The 26772-nt window shown below is 48.3% G+C and overlaps 1 protein-coding gene across 1 annotated transcript; it reads left to right on the top strand.

The window, feature by feature from the left end:
- Positions 1 to 507: 507 nt before the first annotated feature.
- LOC135057264 (ADP-ribosylation factor-like) lies at positions 508 to 2079 on the top strand. Its single transcript, XM_063963156.1, has 2 exons — positions 508 to 667; positions 1721 to 2079. The coding sequence occupies exons 1-2, from the start codon at positions 508 to 510 to the stop codon at positions 2077 to 2079; spliced, it is 519 nt and encodes a 172-aa protein (XP_063819226.1).
- The last annotated feature ends 24693 nt before the right edge of the window (positions 2080 to 26772 follow it).

Genomic DNA, 26772 nt, shown 5'->3' with positions numbered 1-26772 from the left:
TTGAAAATCGAGTGGCGCTCCCGGCCACCTGGAAAAGTTAGCAAGTCTCCCGGCTGGTAGCCAACCCCCCGCGCCCCCCCGGAAGCACAGACATATATCTCCTGCAGTGGGGGTGGTATGGTGATGATGCAATTCACACCGAATCACATCATCCTGACCCCACCTCCTGCTCCACCGTGCCGGTGATCTTGGCATAGTGTAGTGGGGGCGGGGCCACAATCCCACAACCATGCCCCACACTCCACCAACAAATAGGAGAATATTTCCTCCGCCATGCACCCTGTGCCGAGCCACTCCCCAAGCTTCGTCGACCTGGATGCCTTCTCCCAGATGGGGCATCCAGAATATCGGCAAGTATGGCACACACACTGCAGACTTGGTAGGAAAACTTGCCACCAGGCATGTGCAGCACATCCATTCCACCCTTTATACTGCATGTAGTGGCCGCTGGCCAGGCTGAGGGGAAGGGGGGTATCGGGCAACTGTAAACTCCCCTTGCGTTTGCCTATGAAGTTCTCTGGTGACCAAGCTCGGATCCTGATGCTGGGTCTTGATGCTGCTGGAAAGACCACGGTCGTGTATAAACTGAAGCTGAATGAGACAGTCTGTACAATAGCCACCATTAGATTTAATGTTGAGACTCTGGAGCCCATCCCAGCAATTGTATTACATATACTTTATAATGATATTGGAGTTGTAATCTTCATTAATATAAGAGGATCTGTTAATGGTACCTGATAAATTTTAAGTTTAGTAGAGCACATATACTCCCCTTATCTGTGAGAGAAAGAGTGATGAAAGTAAAACCACACACGGCTGATATAAAGAAAATGTCTTTATTGCGATAAGCCAATGAAGACACTGTAAATGAGTGCAACAGTTTATATACAAACAATACATTGACTACTCATTAGTGATGAGCGAGGTTCGGTTTTACTCGGTTTTACTCGGTTTTACTCTCACTACTACTCATATACCTACACATGTGATATATACTAATATACAGAACTGTTTAAGGGGGTGTAGTACGGCTCACCAGCGGTCTCCTGACCGCCGGTCAGCTTACCGACGCCGGGATCCCTGCAGCATACCGACGCCGGGATCCTGGTGTGGAGGGGCGAGTGCAGCAAGCCCCTTGCGGGCTCGCTGCGCTCTCCACGCTGCGGGATCGGTGGCGACCTGCGGTCGCCACGGGTTCTATTCCCACTCTATGGGTGTCGTGGACACCCACGAGTGGAAATAGTCCCTGTTGGTTGGCATGCCGACCATCGGGACAGTGACCCGTCGGGCTGGTGGAGGAGGTCATGTGACTGTCGGTCAGCTGACCGGCGGTCACATGAATACCATCCGTTTAAGGAGCTTAAGTGAGTGTACACAAGGGCCCTCGCACATAAATTTGAATATTCTCATTTTTCTTTCTAGTCTGTATTATTTTAGTATTTTGCTATTTTAATTATCCTTGTGGGGAAATTAATACTTTTTAAAGAAATTTCATAATAAAAGTTATATTTTATTGTCTATTTGTATAAAATATAGAATAGTGCACCATAATACTGTCTTCCTTTCCTTTGAGAATCAGTTATCCAATTGGTAGTTGGTAGCACCCCCCCAATTTGATTATTACTAACGAAAATATTGTTGACTGGGTGGTTTGTCGATAAGAGCCTGTGCGGTATCCAATCTTTTTTCACTATGAACCCATCCGTAATGTCACATTCACTCACTTTGTGGGACATGGGTGGTCAGAAAAAGAACAGAGCTCTGTGGAAACATTACTTTCTAAATACAGATGGGCTTGTTTTTGTGGTGGACAGTGCTGACCCAGAGAGATTTCAGGAGTCCTGGTCAGAGCTCCTTCCTATCCTAGAGGATGATGAAATGAGAGGTGTTCCCTTCTTGGTGATGGCAAATAAACAAGGTGCCAGGAGACCAGCATTATTGGTAGAGAAATTGGGGTTGATGAAGATAAAGAGACACCTGGGGCACATTCAAGGGTGTTATGCCATAACTGGAGCTGAACTTGTGGAGGGACTGGAGATCATTGCAGGTTTGTTGAAACAGTTTCAAAACAACAAGTGATTCTGATCTAAAAGGGATATATATCAGCCAGATTGTTACAGCAGCTACTCATTCTGCTCACATTGGCCCTCATTCCGAGTTGTTCGCTCGCTAGCTGCTTTAAGCAGCAGTGCACACGCTAGGCCGCCGCCCTCTGGGAGTGTATCTTAGCTTAGCAGAATTGCTAACGAAAGGTTAGCAGTTCTGCTATTAAATATTTCCCTGCAGTTTCTGTGTAGCTCCAGACCTACTCCTAGATTGTGATCACTGCAGACTGTTTGGTTCTTGGTTTGACGTCACAAACACGCCCTGCGTTCGTCCAGCCACTCCCCAGTTTCCCCAGCCACTCCTGCGTTTTTGGCTGGCACGCCTGCGTTTTTTAGCACACTCCCGGAAAACACTCAGTTACCACCCAGAAACGCCCACTTCCTGTCAATCACTCACCGATCAGCAGAGTGACTGAAAAGCGTTGCTCAGCCCTGTGTAAAATTGCATAGTTTTGTATGAAAGTACTTAGCGCGTGCGCCCTGCGGCCCATACGCATGCGCAGAAATGCAGATTTTTAGCCTGATCGCAATTCTGCTAAAAACGGCGAGCGAACAACTCGGAATGACCCCCATTGTTGCTTGTATTACATTTTTAATTAATTACATGGGTTGGGATTGAAATGTCGGCCTTCGGAATGCCAACGGTCAATATATACCGACCGCAGCATCACGATGTTCAGAATCTCGACAGGGGAAGGTATGTATACTAACTAAACCTCACCACCACCCCCCACCCCCCACCCGCAGGCTAACCCTAACCCTCCCCGTAGGTGCTTAAACCTACCCCCCTTACCTGCAGCCTAACCCTGCCCCCCCTCCCCACAGCCTTAATATAACCCCCTTCCCCACAGCCTAACCCTAACCTTCCCCCCGGAGCCTAAACCTAAACACCCTCCCCCTCCAGCGGCTTACCTGTTACACATGCCGGCAGTCGTGTGTTCGGTATCCCGGCAGTCAGGATTCTGGCATTGGGCTTGTGACCCTATTCAGGATGCCGGTATCAGCATTCCAAGTAGTGTCAGGATTCCGGCGTCTGTATTTTGAGTGCTGGAAGTTGATCGCAGCAGCAAATTTGTTAGCAGTTGGGCAAAACCATGTGCACTGCAGGGGAGGCAGATATAACGTGCAGAAAGAGTTAGATTTGGGTGGGTTATTTTATTTCTGTGCAGGGTAAATACTGGCTGCTTTATTTTTACACTGCAAATTAGATTGCAGATTGAACACACCACACCCAAATCTAACTCTCTCTGCACATGTTAAATCTGCCTCCCCTGCAGTGCACATGGGCCCTCATTCCGAGTTGTTCGCTCGCAAGCTGCTTTTAGCAGCTTTACACACGCTAAGCCGCCGCCTACTGGGAGTGAATCTTAGCATAGTAAAATTGCGAACAAAAGATTCTCAAAATTGCGACCACACACCTCTTAGCAGTTTCTGAGTAGCTCCAGACTTACTCGGCATCTGCGATCAGTTCAGTGCTAGTCGTTCCTGATTTGACGTCACAAACACACCCAGCGTTCGCCCAGACACTCCTCCATTTCTTCAGCCACTCCCGCGTTTTTCCCAGAAACGGTAGCGTTTTTTCGCACACACCCATAAAACGGCCTGTTTCCGCCCAGAAACACCCACTTCCTGTCAATCACATTACGATCACCAGAACGAAGAAAAAACCGTGAGTAAAATACCTAACTGCATAGCAAATTTACTTGGCACAGTCGCAGTGCGGACATTGCGCATGCGCATTCGCGACTAATCGCTCCGTTGCGAGAAAAAAATAACGAGCGAACAACTCGGAATGACCCCCATGGTTTTGCCCAACTGCTAACAAAATTCCTGCTGCGATCAACTTGGAATTACCCCCCATGTGCACTGCAGGTGGGGAAGATATAACATTTGCAGAGAGAGTTAGATTTAGGTGGGTTATTTTGTTTCTGTGCTGGATAAATACTGCCTGCTATATTTTTACACTGCAATTTAGATTTCAGTTTGAACACGCCCCACCCAAATCTAACTCTCTCTGCACATGTTATATCTGCCCCCCCCCTGCAGTGCACATGGTTTTGCCCAACTGCTAACAAATTTGCTGCTGCGATCAACTCTGAATTACCCCTAAGGATAGACAGCAAGGGCATAGAAACAGAGAGGGGCAACAGGGGCATAGGGACAGATAGAGAGGCAGCAGGGACAGAGAGAGGCAGCAGGCACTTAGGGAGGCACAGTAGGGATGAATAGAGAGGCAGCAGGGATGTAGGAACAGAGAGAGAGAGGGAGCAGGGATGTAGGAACAGAGAGAGAGGAAGCTGGGACATAGGGACAGATAGTGAGGCAGCAGGGACGTAGGGATAGATAAGCAGCAGGGACATAGGGACAGATAGAGAGGCACCAGGGACATACAATAGGGACAGACAGGGATGTAGGAACAGAGGCAGCAGGGATGTAGGAACAGAGGGATGTAGGGACAGAGAGGCAGCAGAGACATACTGTACAGTAGGGACATAGAGAGGCAGCAGGGGCGTAGGGACAGATAGAGAGGCAGCAGGGACATAGGGAGAGAGAGAGTCAGCAGAGACATACTGTACAGTAGGGACATAGAGAGGCAGCAGGAACATAGGGACAGATATTAAGGAAACAGGGACATACAATAGGGTCAGACCAGGGCAGTAACTGGGCGCAACGGCCAGCGGCATGTAATTAGTCAAATTGACTCATTACATGCCGCCTCTGCTGTGTGCACCGAGCTGGAGAGGAGAGAACAGCGCCGGAGGCAGCGGAGGAGGAGGAGGGAGGAGGTTCCTTCATCCCAGCATTCACAGCAGCACCGGGCAGCCAATACGGAAGGAGAGGGGACAGCTGCAGCGGCGCCACCACCAATTACATAGCGCTGCTGCAGCTCCAGTCCCCCTCCCTCCTCCTCCTTCTCCCCTGCCTGCACCGAGGGATCTGCCAGCACGAGGAGCCTGACTGCCAGCGGGGAGAGATGGTAAGTATCTCTCTCTCTCTCTCTCTCTCTCTCTCTCTCTCTATTTCTCTATCCTTTCTGCCATAATGTGTAAAAAAGGGGACCCTGTCTGCCGTAATGTGTAAAAAGGGGGACTGTCTGCTGTAATGTGTAAAAGGGGCTCTACCTGGTGTAGTGGCGCTAGTGTGCAGCGTAATTTGAATAATGGAGACTACTGTGCAACGTAGTATGAATTGGTATTATTTTGAGGCCACGCCCCTTCCCCATGAAGCCATGACCCTATATATTTTTTGCGCGCCTATGCTGTGCACTGCCCCTACCTTGCATGGGGGGGGCGCCAATGCCATTTATTGCACACAGCGCTAAAATGCCTAGTTACGGCACTTGGTCAGACAGAGGCAGCAGGGAAGTAGGAACAGAGGCAGCAGAGACATACTGTACAGTAGGGACATAGAGAGGCGGTAGGGACAGAGGTAGCAGGGATGTAGGGACAGATAGAGAGGCAGCAGGGACATAAAAAAAAGTGTACTATTGACTAGAGATGAGCGGGTTCGGTTCCTCGGAATCCGAACCCGCCCGAACTTCAGCTTTTTTTACACGGATCCGAGCGACTCGGATCTTCCCGCCTTGCTCGGTTAACCCGAGCGCGCCCGAACGTCATCATGACGCTGTCGGATTCTCGCGAGGCTCGGATTCTATCGCGAGACTCGGATTCTATATAAGGAGCCGCGCGTCGCCGCCATTTTCACACGTGCATTGAGATTGATAGGGAGAGGACGTGGCTGGCGTCCTCTCCATTTAGATTAGAAGAGAGAGAGTGAGATTGAGACAGAGACACTTGATTTACTGGAGCTTAGGAGTACTAGAGAGAGCAGAGTTTACTAGTGACTGACCACTGACCAGTGACCACCAGTGCAGTTTTATTTAATATAATCCGTTCTCTGCCTGAAAAAAACGATACACAGTGACTCAGTCACATACCATATCTGTGCTCAGCCCAGTGTGCTGCATCATCTATGTATAATATCTGACTGTGCTCACACAGCTTAATTGTGGGGGAGACTGGGGAGCAGTTATAGGTTATAGCAGGACCCAGGAGTACATATTATTAAAATTAAACAGTGCACACTTTTGCTGCAGGAGTGCCACTGCCAGTGTGACTGACCAGTGACCTGACCACACTGACCACCAGTATAGTATACTATATTGTGATTGCCTGAAAAAGTTAAACACTCGTCGTGTGACTTGTGTGGTGTTTTTTTATTCTATAAAAAACTCATTCTGCTGACAGACAGTGTCCAGCAGGTCCGTCATTATATAATATATACCTGTCCGGCTGCAGTAGTGATATATATATATTTTTTATATCATTATTTATCATCCAGTCGCAGCAGACACAGTACGGTAGTTCACGGCTGTAGCTACCTCTGTGTCGGCACTCGGCAGTCCATCCATAATTGTATACCACCTACCCGTGGTTTTTTTTTTTCTTTCTTCTTTATACATACTACATCTCATTATCATCCAGTCTATATTAGCAGCAGACACAGTACAGTACGGTAGTCCACGGCTGTAGCTACCTCTGTGTCGGCACTCGGCAGTCCATCCATAATTGTATACCACCTACCCGTGGTTTTTTTTTTCTTCTTTATACATACTACATCTCATTATCATCCAGTCTATATTAGCAGCAGACACAGTACAGTACGGTAGTCCACGGCTGTAGCTACCTCTGTGTCGGCACTCGGCAGTCCATCCATAATTGTATACCACCTACCCGTGGTTTTTTTTTCTTTCTTCTTTATACATACAACATCTCATTATCAACCAGTCTATATTAGCAGCAGACACAGTACAGTACGGTAGTCCACGGCTGTAGCTACCTCTGTGTCGGCACTCGGCAGTCCATCCATAATTGTATACCACCTACCCGTGATTTTTTTTTTCTTCTTTATACATACTACATCTCATTATCATCCAGTCTATATTAGCAGCAGACACAGTACAGTACGGTAGTCCACGGCTGTAGCTACCTCTGTGTCGGCACTCGGCAGTCCATCCATAATTGTATACCACCTACCCGTGGTTTTTTTTTCTTTCTTCTTTATACATACTACATCTCATTATCATCCAGTCTATATTAGCAGCAGACACAGTACAGTACGGTAGTCCACGGCTGTAGCTACCTCTGTGTCGGCACTCGGCAGTCCGTCCATAATTGTATACCACCTACCCATGGTTTTTTTTTCTTTCTTCTTTATACATACATACTACATCTCTTTATCAACCAGTCTATATTAGCAGCAGACACAGTACAGTACGGTAGTCCACGGCTGTAGCTACCTCTGTGTCGGCACTCGGCAGTCCATCCATAATTGTATACTAGTATCCATCCATCTCCATTGTTTACCTGAGGTGCCTTTTAGTTGTGCCTATTAAAATATGGAGAACAAAAATGTTGAGGTTCCAAAATTAGGGAAAGATCAAGATCCACTTCCACCTCGTGCTGAAGCTGCTGCCACTAGTCATGGCCGAGACGATGAAATGCCAGCAACGTCGTCTGCCAAGGCCGATGCCCAATGTCATAGTACAGAGCATGTCAAATCCAAAACACCAAATATCAGTAAAAAAAGGACTCCAAAACCTAAAATAAAATTGTCGGAGGAGAAGCGTTAACTTGCCAATATGCCATTTACCACACGGAGTGGCAAGGAACGGCTGAGGCCCTGGCCTATGTTCATGGCTAGTGGTTCAGCTTCACATGAGGATGGAAGCACTCAGCCTCTCGCTAGAAAAATGAAAAGACTCAAGCTGGAAAAAGCACAGCAAAGAACTGTGCGTTCTTCGAAATCCCAAATCCACAAGGAGAGTCCAATTGTGTCGGTTGCGATGCCTGACCTTCCCAACACTGGACGTGAAGAGCATGCGCCTTCCACCATTTGCACGCCCCCTGCAAGTGCTGGAAGGAGCACCCGCAGTCCAGTTCCTGATAGTCAGATTGAAGATGTCAGTGTTGAAGTACACCAGGATGAGGAGGATATGGGTGTTGCTGGCGCTGGGGAGGAAATTGACCAGGAGGATTCTGATGGTGAGGTGGTTTGTTTAAGTCAGGCACCCGGGGAGACACCTGTTGTCCGTGGGAGGAATATGGCCGTTGACATGCCTGGTGAAAATACCAAAAAAATCAGCTCTTCGGTGTGGAAGTATTTCACCAGAAATGCGGACAACATTTGTCAAGCCGTGTGTTCCCTTTGTCAAGCTGTAATAAGTAGGGGTAAGGACGTTAACCACCTCGGAACATCCTCCCTTATACGTCACCTGCAGCGCATTCATAATAAGTCAGTGACAAGTTCAAAAACTTTGGCCGACAGCGGAAGCAGTCCACTGACCAGTAAATCCCTTCCTCTTGTAACCAAGCTCACGCAAACCACCCCACCAACTCCCTCAGTGTCAATTTCCTCCTTCCCCAGGAATGCCAATAGTCCTGCAGGCCATGTCACTGGCAATTCTGATGATTCCTCTCCTGCCTGGGATTCCTCCGATGCATCCTTGCGTGTAACGCCTACTGCTGCTGGCGCTGCTGTTGTTGCCGCTGGGAGTCGATGGTCATCCCAGAGGGGAAGTCGTAAGACCACTTTTACTACTTCCACCAAGCAATTGACTGTCCAACAGTCCTTTGCGAGGAAGATGAAATATCACAGCAGTCATCCTACTGCAAAGCGGATAACTGAGGCCTTGGCATCCTGGGTGGTGAGAAACGTGGTTCCGGTATCCATCATTACTGCAGAGCCAACTAGAGACTTGTTGGAGGTACTGTGTCCCCGGTACCAAATACCATCTAGGTTCCATTTCTCTAGGCAGGCGATACCGAAAATGTACACAGACCTCAGAAAAAGAGTCACCAGTGTCCTAAAAAATGCAGCTGTACCCAATGTCCACTTAACCACGGACATGTGGACAAGTGGAGCAGGGCAGGGTCAGGACTATATGACTGTGACAGCCCACTGGGTAGATGTATGGACTCCCGCCGCAAGAACAGCAGCGGCGGCACCAGTAGCAGCATCTCGCAAACGCCAACTCTTTCCTAGGCAGGCTACGCTTTGTATCACCGGTTTCCAGAATACGCACACAGCTGAAAACCTCTTACGGCAACTGAGGAAGATCATCGCGGAATGGCTTACCCCAATTGGACTCTCCTGTGGATTTGTGGCATCGGACAACGCCAGCAATATTGTGTGTGCATTAAATATGGGCAAATTCCAGCACGTCCCATGTTTTGCACATACCTTGAATTTGGTGGTGCAGAATTTTTAAAAAAACGACAGGGGCGTGCAAGAGATGCTGTCGGTGGCCAGAAGAATTGCGGGACACTTTCGGCGTACAGGCACCACGTACAGAAGACTGGAGCACCACCAAAAACTACTGAACCTGCCCTGCCATCATCTGAAGCAAGAAGTGGTAACGAGGTGGAATTCAACCCTCTATATGCTTCAGAGGTTGGAGGAGCAGCAAAAGGCCATTCAAGCCTATACAATTGAGCACGATATAGGAGGTGGAATGCACCTGTCTCAAGCGCAGTGGAGAATGATTTCAACGTTGTGCAAGGTTCTGATGCCCTTTGAACTTGCCACACGTGAAGTCAGTTCAGACACTGCCAGCCTGAGTCAGGTCATTCCCCTCATCAGGCTTTTGCAGAAGAAGCTGGAGACATTGAAGGAGGAGCTAACACGGAGCGATTCCGCTAGGCATGTGGGACTTGTGGATGGAGCCCTTAATTCGCTTAACAAGGATTCACGGGTGGTCAATCTGTTGAAATCAGAGCACTACATTTTGGCCACCATGCTCGATCCTAGATTTAAAGCCTACCTTGGATCTCTCTTTCCGGCAGACACAAGTCTGCTGGGGTTGAAAGACCTGCTGGTGAGAAAATTGTCAAGTCAAGCGGAACGCGACCTGTCAACATCTCCTCCTTCACATTCTCCCGCAACTGGGGGTGCGAGGAAAAGGCTCAGAATTCCGAGCCCACCCGCTGGCGGTGATGCAGGGCAGTCTGGAGCGACTGCTGATGCTGACATCTGGTCCGGACTGAAGGACCTGACAACGATTACAGACATGTCGTCTACTGTCACTGCATATGATTCTCTCAACATTGAAAGAATGGTGGAGGATTATATGAGTGACCGCATCCAAGTAGGCAAGTCACACAGTCCGTACTTATACTGGCAGGAAAAAGAGGCAATTTGGAGGCCCTTGCACAAACTGGCTTTATTCTACCTAAGTTGCCCTCCCACAAGTGTGTACTCCGAAAGAGTGTTTAGTGCCGCCGCTCACCTTGTCAGCAATCGGCGTACGAGGTTACATCCAGAAAATGTGGAGAAGATGATGTTCATTAAAATGAATTATAATCAATTCCTCCGCGGAGACATTGACCAGCAGCAATTGCCTCCACAAAGTACACAGGGAGCTGAGATGGTGGATTCCAGTGGGGACGAATTGATAATCTGTGAGGAGGGGGATGTACACGGTGATATATCGGAGGATGATGATGAGGTGGACATCTTGCCTCTGTAGAGCCAGTTTGTGCAAGGAGAGATTAATTGCTTCTTTTTTGGTGGGGGTCCAAACCAACCCGTCATATCAGTCACAGTCGTGTGGCAGACCCTGTCACTGAAATGATGGGTTGGTTAAAGTGTGCATGTCCTGTTTATACAACATAAGGGTGGGTGGGAGGGCCCAAGGACAATTCCATCTTGCACCTCTTTTTTCTTTTATTTTTCTTTGCGTCATGTGCTGTTTGGGGAGGGTTTTTTGGAAGGGCCATCCTGCGTGACACTGCAGTGCCACTCCTAGATGGGCCCGGTGTTTGTGTCGGCCACTAGGGTCGCTTATCTTACTCACACAGTCAGCTACCTCATTGCGCCTCTTTTTTTCTTTGCGTCATGTGCTGTTTGGGGAGGGTTTTTTGGAAGGGACATCCTGCGTGACACTGTAGTGCCACTCCTAGATGGGCCCGGTGTTTGTGTCGGCCACTAGGGTCGCTTATCTTACTCACACAGTCAGCTACCTCATTGCGCCTCTTTTTTTCTTTGCGTCATGTGCTGTTTGGGGAGGGGTTTTTGGAAGGGACATCCTGCGTGACACTGCAGTGCCACTCCTAGATGGGCCCGGTGTTTGTGTCGGCCACTAGGGTCGCTTATCTTACTCACACAGCTACCTCATTGCGCCTCTTTTTTTCTTTGCGTCATGTGCTGTTTGGGGAGGGTTTTTTGGAAGGGACATCCTGCGTGACACTGCAGTGCCACTCCTAGATGGGCCCGGTGTTTGTGTCGGCCACTAGGGTCGCTTATCTTACTCACACAGCTACCTCATTGCGCCTCTTTTTTTCTTTGCGTCATGTGCTGTTTGGGGAGGGTTTTTTGGAAGGGACATCCTGCGTGACACTGCAGTGCCACTCCTAGATGGGCCCGGTGTTTGTGTCGGCCACTAGGGTCGCTTATCTTACTCACACAGCGACCTCGGTGCAAATTTTAGGACTAAAAATAATATTGTGAGGTGTGAGGTATTCAGAATAGACTGAAAATGAGTGGAAATTATGGTTTTTGAGGTTAATAATACTTTGGGATCAAAATAACCCCCAAATTCTATGATTTAAGCTGTTTTTTAGGGTTTTTTGAAAAAAACACCCGAATCCAAAACACACCCGAATCCGACAAAAAAAATTCGGTGAGGTTTTGCCAAAACGCGGTCGAACCCAAAACACGGCCGCGGAACCGAACCCAAAACCAAAACACAAAACCCGAAAAATTTCCGGCGCTCATCTCTACTATTGACCAGCCATGTCTCCGCATCCCACTCACATACACACCCAGCCATGCCTTAGCACCCCATTCTCTGACACCCCCAGCACATACCTCCCAACTTTCATCTCTGTAGAATCGTGACTCCTACGTGGTGAGGCCACGCACACTCCTGAAAAGGAGTGTGACCTCGGGGAAAGGGGGAGTGGTGGAGCTGCAATCGTAAGCCACGCTCCCCGTGTCCATCACTGAGAGCTGCTGGCATGCCCCCAGTCCCTCTGTCTCTCGTGAATAGGGCAGAGAGCCCCCAACTGCCCCCCCCCCCCCCCCCACCACCACCACCACGGGACACTACGCCCTCCGGGTGGGACAGCATGATAGTCCCAAGAAAATAGAACTGACCCGCGAGAATCGGGACAGTTGGGACGTATGCCAGCCTTGTCTCAGCACCCTATTCTCTGACACCCCTAGCCATGTCTCAGCACCCCATTCTCTGATAGCCTCAGCACCCCATTCTCAGACACCCCCAGCCATGTATCCAGCACCCCATTTTCTGAAACATCCAGTCATTTGCATCACAAGCCGGGTGCGGGGGGTGTGGCCCGCCCGGGTGTCACCCTCGGAAGTGACAGAAGCCGGGTGCTGTAGTGTAATAATCTCCTGCAGCACTCCGCTTCTGTCATAGATAAAAAGCCAAGACTCCACGCTGCTCAGTCTCTGGGGGTAGCCAGCATCTCCAGGGAAGCTGGACGCTCCCCCAGCAGTGAAGGAGAGGAGATCCCGTGAGGACATGCCCCTTTTAAATTAGCCATGCCCCCTTTTCGGGCAGTTTCGGCGGGATGGGGAGGGGGGTGTAATAATGCAGAGTGCACACCAGTCATATCTCTGCACTCCATTCTCTGATAGTGCCAGCCATGTCTCAGCACCCTATTCTCTGACACCCCCAGTCATGTATCAATGCCCCACTCTCTGATATTTCCTGCTACATCTACAGCATGCCATTCAGGGGGGGATCCTAAAGCATATTTTTGCACTTGGCCTATTACTCACTGGTTCTGCCACTGGCCATAAGGATGGAGGTGTGGCCAGTGCAGAAACCGCCACACTCACCCACAGGCACAGCCATTAATCAATGGCTGAAGAGACATTTTATCCAATCTGTGGGAACCATGGTGACAGGGCAGGAAGTGGTGTGATCCATTGTCAGGAGAAATGGCTGTGTGTGTGTGGTGGGCGATAAGGAGAGGGGGGCCCAGTTGCTGAGGGTTGGCAGATAAAACATAAATATACCTTTTGTGTTACATGTAACATGTGTGATGGCTGCCTTACCCCAGGAATCGGCAGCGCCGCTGTGTATCACAGCCATACACACTTATCTGTATGCAAGTGTATTGGCGGTAGTGATGTGCACCGGACATTTTTCGGGTTTTGTGTTTTGGTATTGGATTCGGTTCCGCGGCCGTGTTTTGGATTCGGACGCGTTTTGGCAAAACCTCCCTGAAAATTTTTTGTCGGATTCGGGTGTGTTTTGGATTCGGGTGCTTTTTTACAAAAACCCCTCAAAAACAGCTTAAATCATAGAATGTAGGGGTCATTTTGATCCCATAGTATTATTAACCTCAATAACCATAATTTACACTCATTTTCAGTCTATTCTGAACACCTCACACCTCACAATATTATTTTTAGTCTTAAAATTTGCACCGAGGTCGCTGGATGGCTAAGCTAAGCGACCCAAGTGGCCGACACAAACACTTGGCCCATCTAGGAGTAGCACTGCAGTGTCAGGCAGGATGGCACTTCAAAATAATTGTCCCCAAACAGCACATGATGCAAAGAAAAAAAGAGGCGCTCCAAGGTCGCTGTGTGACTAAGCTAAGCGACACAAGTGGCCGACACAAACACCTGGCCCATCTAGGAGTGGCACTGCAGTGTCAGGCAGGATGGCACTTAAAAAAAATTGTCCCCAAACAGCACATGATGCAAAGAAAAATGAAAGAAAAAAGAGGTGCAAGATGGAATTGTCCTTGGGCCCTCCCACCCACCCTTATGTTGTATAAACAGGACATGCACACTTTAACGAACCCATCATTTCAGCGACAGGGTCTGCCACACGACTGTGACTGAAATGACTGGTTGGTTTGGGCCCCCACCAAAAAATAAGCAATCAATCTCTCCTTGCACAAACTGGCTCTACAGAGGCAAGATGTCCACCTCATCATCATCCTCCGATTCCTCACCCCTTTCACTGTGTACATCCCCCTCCTCACAGATTATTAATTCGTCCCCACTGGAATCCACCATCTCAGGTCCCTGTGTACTTTCTGGAGGCAATTGCTGCTGGTGAATGTCTCCACGGAGGAATTGATTATAATTCATTTTGATGAACATAATCTTCTCCACATTTTCTGGAAGTAACCTCATACGCCGATTGCTGACAAGGTTAGCGGCTGCACTAAACACTTTTTCGGAGTACACACTGGAGGGAGGACAACTTAGGTAGAATAAAGCCAGTTTGTGCAAGGGGCTCCAAATTGCCTCTTTTTCCTGCTAGTATACGTACGGACTGTCTGACGTGCCTACTTGGATGCGGTCACTCATATAATCCTCCACCATTCTTTCAATGGTGAGAGAATCATATGCAGTGACAGTAGACGACATGTCAGTAATCGTTGGCAGGTCCTTCAGTCCGGACCAGATGTCAGCACTCGCTCCAGACTGCCCTGCATCACCGCCAGCGGGTGGGCTCGGAATTCTTAGCCTTTTCCTCGCACCCCCAGTTGCGGGAGAATGTGAAGGAGGAGATGTTGACGGGTCACGTTCCGCTTGACTTGACAATTTTCTCACCAGCAGGTCTTTGAACCTCTGCAGACTTGTGTCTGCCGGAAAGAGAGATACAACGTAGGTTTTAAATCTAGGATCGAGCACGGTGGACAAAATGTAGTGCTCTGATTTCAACAGATTGACCACCCGTGAATCCTGGTTAAGCGAATTAAGGGCTCCATCCACAAGTCCCACATGCCTAGCGGAATAGCTCTGTTTTAGCTCCTCCTTCAATGTCTCCAGCTTCTTCTGCAAAAGCCTGATGAGGGGAATGACCTGACTCAGGCTGGCAGTGTCTGAACTGACTTCACGTGTGGCAAGTTCAAAGGGTTGCAGAACCTTGCACAACGTTGAAATCATTCTCCACTGCGCTTGAGTCAGGTGCATTCCCCCTCCTTTGCCTATATCGTGGGCAGATGTATAGGCTTGAATGGCCTTTTGCTGCTCCTCCATCCTCTGAAGCATATAGAGGGTTGAATTCCCCCTCGTTACCACCTCTTGCTTCAGATGATGGCAGGGCAGGTTCAGGAATGTTTGGTGGTGCTCCAGTCTTCGGTACGCGGTGGCCGAATGCCGAAAGTGGCCCGCAATTCTTCGGGCCACCGACAGCATCTCTTGCACGCCCCTGTCATTTTTTTAAATAATTCTGCACCATCAAATTCAATGTATGTGCAAAACATGGGACGTGCTGGAATTTGCCCAGATGTAATGCACGCACAATGGCCCTCATTCCGAGTTGTTCGCTCGGTAAATTTCATCGCATCGCAGCGAATTTCCGCTTAGTGCGCATGCGCAATGTCCGCACTGCGACTGCGCCAAGTAAATTTGCTATGAAGTTAGGATTTTTACTCACGGCTTTTTCTTCGCTCAGGCGATCGTAGTGTGATTGACAGGAAATGGGTGTTTCTGGGCGGAAACAGGCCGTTTTATGGGCGTGTGGGAAAAAACGCTACCGTTTCCGGAAAAAACACAGGAGTGGCTGGAGAAACGGGGGAGTGTCTGGGCGAACGCTGGGTGTGTTTGTGACGTCAAACCAGGAACGACAAGCACTGAACTGATCGCAGATGCCGAGTAAGTCTGAAGCTACTCTGAAACTGCTAAGAAGTTTGTAATCGCAAAATTGCGAATACGTCGTTCGCAATTTTAAGATGCTAAGATTCACTCCCAGTAGGCGGCGGCTTAGCGTGAGCAACTATGCTAAAATCGCCTTGCGAGCGAACAACTCGGAATGACCTCCAATATTGCTGGCGTTGTCAAATGTCACAAATCCCCAGGAGAGTTCAATTGAGGTAAGCCATTCTGCGATGATGTTCCTCAGTTTCCGTAAGAGGTTGTCAGCTGTGTGCCTCTTCTGGAAAGCGGTGATACAAAGCGTAGCCTGCCTAGGAACAAGTTGGCATTTGCGAGATGCTGCTACTGGTGCCGTCGCTGCTGTTCTTGCTGCGGGAGGCAGTGGGCTGTCACAGTCATATAGTCCTGAGTCTGCCCTGCTCCACTTGTCCACATGTCTGTGGTTAAGTGGACATTGGGTACAACTGCATTTTTTAGGACACTGGTGACTCTTTTTCTGAGGTCTGTGTACATTTTCGGTATTGCCTGCCTAGAGAAATGGAACCTAGATGGTATTTGGTACCTTAATCAAGTCTCTAGTTGCCTCTGAACTAACGGTCATACTTGCCAGTGACATGGCCTGCAGGACTATTGGCTTTCCTGTGTAAGGTGGAAATTGACACTGAGGGAGTTGGTGGTGTGGTTTGCAGGAGCTTGGTTACAAGAGGAAGGGATTTAGTGGTCAGTGAACTGCTTCCGCTGTCATCCAAAGTTTTTGAACTTGTCACTAACTTATGATGAATGCGCTGCAGGTGACGTATAAGGGAGGATGTTCCGAGGTGGTTAACGTCCTTACCCCTACTTATTACAGCTTGACAAAGGCAACACACGGCTTGACACCTGTTGTCCGCATTTGTGTTGAAATAATTCCACACCGAAGAGCTGATTTTTTTTGTATTTTGACCAGGCATGTCAATGGCCATATTCGTCCCACGGACAACAGGTGTCTCGCCGGGTGCCTGGTTTAAACAAACCACCTCCCCATCAGAATCCTTCTTGTCAATTTCCTCCTGTTAGGGTCTCCTGCCCTGTGCTGCCATGTCGTCATGGCAACCGGAAGACAAGTGCTAGCGGAGTAACCTGAGCGCAGCTGATACTCCGGTTCGGGTCTTTTGCTGTGCAGTGGTTACAGGCTCTGTGCACGGCAGGGGATCCGGTGCTGGTTTTTGTGCTCACAGTCTGTGAGGTCTGAGTGGGGCGTGGACAGCACCTGCTATATAAGGCCTCTTCTCAGGTTAAGCAGATGCTGCTGAATCTTTGTTGGTTAGTCAGTTCCTGAAAGTTAGCCAGTACTGTGTAGCTTTGTATTTGTTGTTGCTTACTGCAAATAGGCCTGGGGATTTGGTACTACACTCTGCCAATCCAGACCTAGCAGTAAGACTGGAGTCAGTCGTTTAACTTGCTGGGGTTCTTTTGCTACTCTGTGAACTTAGCAAGTTTGCGGCTGTATTCTCAGACTTGCCTGCCTAAATCCTGTCTCACTGTGCAAGGTGTTCAGGTGTCAGTTTAGTGGCAGTAAGCTGAACCTGTGCACTGCAAGTGAGGATTAGGATTGTGGAGACTCTCCTTGTGTCTATCATTCCATCTCTGACCAAGGAGTTTACTGCCACACCCGTTAGTAACCCTTTAGGGTTTTGCTGTTGCCCTTAGCAACAGCATTTCGGGTTCTCTACGTATTAAAACACAACATCTTGCTTTTTCCATCTGAGCATTACTAATACTAGGGAGACACCCAGGGGCAGATTTATTAAGCCTGGTGAAGTGATAAAGTGGAAGGGGATAAAGTACCAACCAATCAGCTCCTAACTTCCACGTTACAGGTTGGGTTTGAAAAATGACAGTTAGGAGGTGATTGGCTGGTGCTTTATCACCGTGCACTTTATCACTTCACCAGGCTTAATAAATCTGCCCCCCAGTTTCTTAGCCTCTGGGCTTCTCTGTTCACTTTGTGTTTATTTTGTTACCCTATCACCTTCTGTGTACGTAATGTCATATTCCCCAGTCTGTCTGTGAGTTCATTTGTTTTGCATCCCTATCCGTTCAGACACCAGTACATTCCTGCAGGCACTGGTGTGCATAACAGTTCAAACACCAGTACATTCCTGCAGGCACTGGTGTGCATAACAGTTCAGACACCAGTACATTTCTGCAGGCACTGGTGTGCATAAGATATTCAGCAGCCCAATACTCCTGTTGAAATTTTGTGGGAATATGGAGCATACCCCTCAAAATACGTTGCAACAGGTGGTCGATCAGGTGCAGGTCCTGACTCGACAATTTAATGATTTGTCCATTAAAATGCACACCTCCCAGGCCGCTGGCGGAGCTCCCGCAGCAGCAGCACCTTAAGGGGTTAAGGAGCCGAAAGTAAATCTCCCGGATCGTTTTTCTGGAGATCGCTCGCAGTTCTTTTGTTTCAAGGAGAGCTGCAAGCTATACTTCCGGCTTAGGCCTCAGTCTTCTGGGTCGGAGATTCAGCGGGTGGGCATAGTGATTTCCTTGCTACAAGGAGACCCACAGGTCTGGGCATATGGGTTGCAGCCTTACTGTCCGTCGCTTAAAAGTGTTGATGCTTTTTTTACGGCACTGGGCATGTTGTATGATGACCCTGACAAGACGGCCTCAGCCGAGGCTCAGATTTCGATCCTTAAGCAAGGGCGAAGGCCAGTTGAGGTTTACTGTACGGAGTTTCGGAGGTTGGCCCATGATACCCAGTGGAATGACCCAGCCCTGAGACACCAGTACCGAAGAGGTCTTTCTAACCAGATAAAAGACCAACTGGTACAATATCCCTTGCCTGATAGCTTGGATCAGCTCATGCAGTTATCCATCCGGGTGGATAGACGGCTGAGAGAGCGTAGGCTTGAAAGGGAGACAGAGGTTTCCTTCTTTCCCAAGGGAACCTCAGACTCTGAGGAATTTTCCGAGGAGCCTATGCAGATTGGGGTTACCCGCCTCTCCTCGCGTGAGAAGACGCGGAGGAGACAGCAGGGGTTGTGTTTGTACTGTGGGAATAAAGGTCATGTGGTATTATCATGCCCAGAAAAGCCGGAAAACTTCAGGGCCTGAGGGTGATGGGAAATATCCTGTCAGGCCAGAAGTCAGAATTTCCCAAGAAGACTTTTATCATTCCGGTGACCTTGAAGATCCTCGGTCAAACTGTCAAGACTGAGGTCTTTGTGGACAGTGGGGCCGACGGGGTTTTTATGGACCGCCAATTCGCCCTGAAACACTCTGTTCCCTTAGTACCCTTGGCATCGGAAATTGAGATTTGTGGGTTAAACGGGGAACCATTATCCCAAGGTAAAGTTACCTCTTGCACTAGCCAGATTTCTTTGTTTATTGGAGCCACACACTCTGAAAAATTGTCCTTTTATGTGACTGTCTGTACTTTTGCCCCATTGGTGTTGGGGTTACCCTGGTTAAGGGCCCACAATCCTCAATTTGACTGGGTCTCTGGGGAGATTCTTAGTTGGGGTACTGATTGTTTCAGGAGTTGCTTGAGCCTTCCAGTCAGGCTCTCGCAGCTAAGTTTGCCAGGATTGCCAGGGTGTTATGCAGATTTTGCGGACGTGTTCTCCAAAAAAGTTGCAGAGGTACTACCTCCCCATCGCCCCTATGACTGTGCCATTGATTTGTTGCCAAATGCTAAGCTTCCCAAGAGCAGGTTGTACTCCCTGTCACGTCCTGAGACTCAGGCTATGGCAGAGTACATTCAGGAGAACTTGGCTAAGGGATTTATCAGACCTTCACAGTCTCCAGTTGGGTCGGGGTTCTTCTTCGTGGGTAAAAAGGACGGTTCGTTGCGACCCTGCATCGACTTCAGGGAATTGAACCGTATCACGATTAAAAACTCATACCCACTGCCTCTCATTTCGGTCTTGTTTGACCAGCTTCGTACTGCCACCATTTTTTCTAAGATTGACCTACGCGGTGCGTACAATCTAATCCGAATAAGAGAGGGGGATGAATGGAAGACTGCCTTTAATACCCACTCAGGGCATTATGAATATTTGGTGATGCCTTTTGGGCTCTGTAATGCCCCGGCAGTCTTCCAGGATTTCATGAATGATGTACTCAGGGAATATTTGGATAGATTCTTAGTTGTATACTTAGATGACATCCTAATCTTCTCCCATTCCCTGGAGGAACATCGGAAGCATGTACGCTTAGTCCTCCAGAAACTCAGAGACCACTGGCTTGGGGCGAAGCTGGAGAAGTGCGAATTTGAAGTTCAGCAAATCGCATTTCAAGGATATATTATCTCCCCAGAAGGTTTCCAAATGGAGGGTTCCAAGGTACAGGCAGTCCTGGATTGGGTGCAGCCCACTAGTTTGAAGGCGCTTTAGCGTTTCCAGGGCTTTGCGAATTTTTATAGACGATTTATCGCTGGATTTTCGTCTATAGTGGCGCCCTTGGTGGCACTCACTAAGAAAGGGGCGGATGTTGCTCACTGGTCTTGTGAGGCTAAAGCGGCTTTTGCCCGTCTCAAAAGGGCATTTGTATCGGCCAAGGTGCTGCGACACCCAGATCCAGAGCGTCCTTTTGTGGTGGAGGTGGATGCCTCTGAGATGGGTATTGGGGCAGTGCTCTCTCAGATGGGAGTGTCTGATAATCGCCTTCATCCCTGTGCTTACTTTTCCCGTAAATTTTCGCCTGCCGAGATGAATTATGACGTGGGTAACCAGGAATTGTTGGCTATTAAGGATGCACTCGAGGAGTGGAGACACTGGCTTGAGGGGGCTAAGTTTGTGGTCTCAATTCTCACCGACCATAAAAATCTGGCATATTTAGAGTCAGCTAAGCGTCTCAATGCCAGGCAGGCACGATGGGCTTTGTTTTTTGCTCGCTTTCATTTTTTGATAACATATCGCCCTGGGTCAAAAAACATCAAGGCTGATGCGCTCTCGCGGAGTTTTGCTCCAATCCAGGAGACCACCGAGGAGCCGTTGCCCATTGTGTCCCCATCATGTATTAAAGTGGGCATTACCCAGGACCTCTTATCATTAGTCCTTAGAGCACAGGAGCAGGCTCCTCCAGACCTTCCGGTAGGTCTTTTGTTTGTGCCTCCTAGGTTAAGACAGAGAGTGTTCCTGGAATTCCATGCCAAGAAGTCGGCAGGTCACCCGGGTATTGCCAGAACTCGGGAGTTGCTATCTAGGGCGGTGTGGTGGCCCTCGGTGGCTAAGGATGTGGATCAGTGGGTTCGGGCATGTGACATCTGTGCCCGAAATAAGACTCCTAGAGGGGTTCCTGTTGGCCCATTACATCCACTCTCTATCCCATCTAAGCCATGGACCCACATTTCAATGGATTTTGTGGTGGACTTGCCCAAATCCCCGGGGATAACAGCCATCTGGGTTGTCGTTGACAGGTTTTCGAAGATGGCGCACTTCGTTCCACTGGTTGGGCTGCCATCAGCCAGATGCCTGTCTGAATTATTTATGCTGCATGTTGTGCGTCTCCACGGGTTGCCACTTGATGTGGTCTCTGACCGCGGATCCCAGTTTGTGGCCAAATTCTGGAGGGCATTTTGTTCCGATCTCCAGATTTCTGTCAGCTTGTCGTCAGGCTACCATCCGCAGTCTAATGGGCAGACTGAAAGGGTGAACCAGTCCTTGGAGCAGTTCCTCAGGTGTTATGTCTCCAAGTGTCAGACTGACTGGGTTGCTCATCTGTCCATGGCGGAGTTTGCCTATAACAACGCGGCTCACTCTGCTACAGGGATCTCTCCCTTCCTTTGTGTGTATGGGCATCATCCTAAGGCCAATTCTTTTGACCCCCTGGACTCCACGCCTGGTGGTTCCTCTGTGGTTTCGGTCCTTAGAGGTATTTGGAGGAAAGTGAAGAAAGCCCTTGTGTCTGTGTCATTAGTGACCAAAAGGGTTTTTGATAAGCGGAAAAGACCCTGCAGCTTCAAATTAGGAGACTTCGTCTGGTTGTCTACCAAGAATTTGAAGTTGAGACAGCCATCTCATAAGTTAGGCCCCCGGTTCATCGGCCCTTATAAGATCACCAGGGTTATCAATCCGGTGGCATTTCAGTTAGATCTGCCCCGTTCTTTGGGTATCAATAAAACATTTCATTGTTCCCTTTTAAAACGGGCGATTAGTAATCCTTCTTCCAGTGGAAGACCTTCCCCTCTTCTGATACGTGGCCAGAGGGAGTTTGTTGTTGAAAGGATTCTTGACTCCAAGATGGTTCGGGGTCGGCTGTCATTTTTGGTGCACTGGAAGGGGTTTGGCCCGGAGGAGCGGTCGTGGGTGCGCAGTTGTGATCTTCATGCCCCCAGACTGATACGCTCTTTCTTCTCGCAGTTCCCCGATAAACCCGGTGGTAGGGGTTCTTTGACCCCTCGTCAGAGGGGGGGTACTGTTAGGGTCTCCTGCCCTGTGCTGCCACGTCGTCATGGCAACCGGGAGACAAGTGCTAGCGGAGTAACCTGAGCACAGCTGATACTCCGGTTCGGGTCTTTTGCTGTGCAGTGGTTACAGGCTCTGTGCACGGCAGGGGATCCGGTGCTGGTTTTTGTGCTCACAGTCTGTGAGGTCTTAGTGGGGCGTGGACAGCACCTGCTATATAAGGCCTCTTCTCAGGTTAAGCAGATGCTGCTGAATCTTTGTTGGTTAGTCAGTTCCTGAAAGTTAGCCAGTACTGTGTAGCTTTGTATTTGTTGTTGCTTACTGCAAATAGGCCTGGGGATTTGGTACTACACTCTGCCAATCCAGACCTAGCAGTAAGACTGGAGTCAGTCGTTTAACTTGCTGGGGTTCTTTTGCTACTCTGTGAACTTAGCAAGTTTGCGGCTGTATTCTCAGACTTGCCTGCCTAAATCCTGTCTCACTGTGCAAGGTGTTCAGGTGTCAGTTTAGTGGCAGTAAGCTGAACCTGTGCACTGCAAGTGAGGATTAGGATTGTGGAGACTCTCCTTGTGTCTATCATTCCATCTCTGACCAAGGAGTTTACTGCCACACCCGTTGGTAACCCTTTAGGGTTTTGCTGTTGCCCTTAGCAACAGCATTTCGGGTTCTCTACGTATTAAAACACAACATCTTGCTTTTTCCATCTGAGCATTACTAATACTAGGGAGACACCCAGTTTCTTAGCCTCTGGGCTTCTCTGTTCACTTTGTGTTTATTTTGTTACCCTATCACCTTCTGTGTACGTAATGTCATATTCCCCAGTCTGTCTGTGAGTTCATTTGTTTTGCATCCCTATCCGTTCAGACGCCAGTACATTCCTGCAGGCACTGGTGTGCATAACAGTTCAAACACCAGTACATTCCTGCAGGCACTGGTGTGCATAACAGTTCAGACACCAGTACATTCCTGCAGGCACTGGTGTGCATAACACCTCCCCAGCACCAGCAACACCCATATCCTCATCCTGGTGTACTTCAACAGTGACATCTTCAATTTGACTATCAGGAACTGGACTGCAGGTGCTCCTTCCAGCACTTGCAGGGGGCGTGCAAATGGTGGAAGGCGCAAGCTCTTCCCGTCCAGTGTTGGGAAGGTCAGGCATTGCAACCGACACAATTGGACTCTCCTTGGGGATTTGTGATTTAGAAGAACGCACAGTTCTTTGCTGTGCTTTTGCCAGCTTAAGTCTTTTCATTTTTCTAGCGAGAGGATGAGTGCTTCCATCCTCATGTGAAGCTGAACCACTAGCCATGAACATAGGCCAGGGCCTCAGCCGTTCCTTGCCACTCCGTGTCGTAAATTGCATATTGGCAAGTTTACGCTTCTCCTCAGACGCTTTCAATTTAGATTTTTGGGTCATTTTACTGAGCTTTTGTTTTTTGGATTTTACATGCTCTCTACTATGACATTGGGCATCGGCCTTGGCAGATGACGTTGATGGCATTTCATCGTCTCGGCCATGACTAGTGGCAGCAGCTTCAGCACGAGGTGGAAGTGGATCTTGATCTTTCCCTATTTTAACCTCCACATTTTTGTTCTCCATTTTTTAATGTGTGGAATTATATGCCAGTATCAATAGCAATGGCCTACTACTATATATACTGCGCACAACTGAAATGCACCACAGGTATGGCTGGATAGTATACTTGACGACACAGAGGTAGGTACAGCAGTGGCCTACTGTACCGTAATGCTATATATTATATACTGGTGGTCAGCAAACTGTGCAAAACTGAAATGTACCACAGGTATGGATGGATAGTATACTTGACGACACAGAGGTAGGTACAGCAGTGGCCTACTGTACCGTAATGCTATATATTATATACTGGTGGTCAGCAAACTGTGCAAAACTGAAATGCACCACAGGTATGGATGGATAGTATACTTGACGACACAGAGGTAGGTACAGCAGTGGCCTACTGTACCGTAATGCTATATATTATATACTGGTGGTCAGCAAACTGTGCAAAACTGAAATGCACCACAGGTATGGATGGATAGTTTACTTGACGACACAGAGGTAGGTACAGCAGTGGCCTACTGTACCGTAATGCTATATATTATCTACTGGTGGTCAGCAAACTGTGCAAAACTGAAATGCACCACAGGTATGGATGGATAGTATACTTGACGACACAGAGGTAGGTACAGCAGTGGCCTACTGTACCGTAATGCTATATATTGTATACTGGTGGTCAGCAAACTGTGCAAAACTGAAATGCACCACAGGTATGGATGGATAGTATACTTGACGACACAGAGGTAGGTACAGCAGTGGCCTACTGTACCGTAATGCTATATATTATATACTGGTGGTCAGCAAACTGTGCAAAACTGAAATGCACCACAGGCATGGATGGATAGTATACTTGACGACACAGAGGTAGGTACAGCAGTGGCCTACTGTACCGTAATGCTATATATTATATACTGGTGGTCAGCAAACTGTGCAAAACTGAAATGCACCACAGGTATGGATGGATAGTATACTTGACGACACAGAGGTAGGTACAGCAGTGGCCTTCTGTACCGTACTCCTATATATTATATACTGGTGGTCAGCAAAATTATGCACTGTACTCCTACTATATACTACAATGCAGCACAGATATGGAGTGTTTTTCAGGCAGACAACGTATACTGGTGGTCACTGTCAGCAAAACTCTGCACTGTACTCCTCCTATATAGTACTGCTGCTCCCCAGTCCCCACAATAAAGCAGTGTGAGCACAGATATATGCAGCACACTGAGCACAGATATGGAGTGTTTTTCAGGCAGAGAACGGATAAAACTGGTCGTCACTGTCAGCAAAACTCTGCACTGTACTCCTCCTATATAATACTGCTGCTCCCCAGTCCCAACAATTAAACAGTGTGAGCACAGATATATGCAGTACACTGAGCACAGATATGGAGCGTTTTTCAGGCAGACAACGTATACTGGTGGTCACTGTCAGCAAAACTCTGCACTGTACTCCTCCTATATAATACAGCTGCTCCCCAGTCCCCACAATTAAGCAGTGTGAGCACAGATATATGCAGCACACTGAGCACAGATATGGAGCGTTTTTCAGGCAGAGAACAGATAAAACTGGTGGTCACTGATCAGCAAAACTCTGCACTGTACTCCTCCTATATTAATAATACAAAGCAAGCACAAATATTTGCATCAACAATGAATAAAAACGGAGAGGACGCCAGCCACGTCCTCTCCCTAACATTTCCAATGCACGAGTGAAAATGGCGGCGACGCGCGGCTGCTTATATAGAATCCGAATCTCGCGAGAATCCGACAGCGGGATGATGACGTTCGGGCACGCTCGGGTTTACCGAGCCATACGGGAGAATCCGAGTATGCCTCGGACCCGTGTAAAATGGGTGAAGTTCGGGGGGGTTCGGTTTCCGAGGAACCGAACCCGCTCATCACTAATTGGCGGTCAGTGCAAGTTGGCAATTGCTTTCTATTGTGCATTTGAATTTATACACAAGATCCCAGGGGCAAATACAGTATTTCTAGAGGGGTACACAAGTGCTATGCAGACCAGTGGTAACAGAGTGCCCCCCACAGTCTGACAGTGCCCAAAAGCGCTACTGTCCCACTGTAATAGGCCATGAGCAGCAGCTCCAGTCCCTTCCTTATACTGCAAGTTGAGGCTGCAGCTGTAGTTACATTTTATTATATACTAACGCTATTGTAGTTATGATTTGTTCTGCTGTCTGGTACGGGGTTGACAGGCAACAGGAATCCTCTCCCAACATTTTCCTGTGGATCCACTAGATTGTTAGCTCTTCAGAGTAGGGCCCTCTTTTCTCTTGTTGTCAAAGCCCTCTTCTTGACACATTTCACTCACAGCTCTCTCCTACTCAGCGACCAGCTTTTTCTCCTGCTGATAAAGGCTCATCTCTATCTATGGCCGCCAGCCCCAAGTAGTACGATGATTACTCCCTCGCTACTTACATCTTAGCTGTATTATGTTTTGATAATTGTGGTGCTTTGTTGCCTGTACTCTATTTTTGTTATTTATATACTGTAATGCTAAGTTTTGTCTCCCTGTACTGTCCTTTGTACGGCGCTGTGAAACACTTGTGGCGCCTTATAAATAAAATGGAATAATAATAATAATAATAATAATCCATCTGTATTACCACTTGCATCCTGTACAATATCAGGCCTATTGTATTAACAGTGGGCAAGATGTAAACCTAATGGTAGTGGTGGTGATAGATAGATAGATAGATAAATATATATATATATATATATATATACACATACATACATACATACATATATATATATATATATATACACACATGCATACATACATACATATATATATATATATATATACACACACATACATACGTGTGTGTGTGTGGGTGTGTGTGTGTGTGTGTGTGTGTGTGTGTGTGTGTGTGTGTGTGTGTGTGTGTGTGTGTGCACAGATGCAAATAGCATCGGCGTGTATCTAAAGCTTTATGTGATCCTGAGTCATGTGTACGGGGAAGAGAAGCATTCAAGTTTCAGGTGGATCTCATGCACCTGTCATGGTGCTGGTG

Source organism: Pseudophryne corroboree, chromosome 3, assembly GCF_028390025.1.
Source record: "Pseudophryne corroboree isolate aPseCor3 chromosome 3, aPseCor3.hap2, whole genome shotgun sequence".
Taxonomy (NCBI): Eukaryota; Metazoa; Chordata; class Amphibia; order Anura; family Myobatrachidae; genus Pseudophryne; species Pseudophryne corroboree.
Note: the sequence above shows the minus strand (reverse complement) of the source record. Positions and strands in the feature narration are given on the sequence as shown.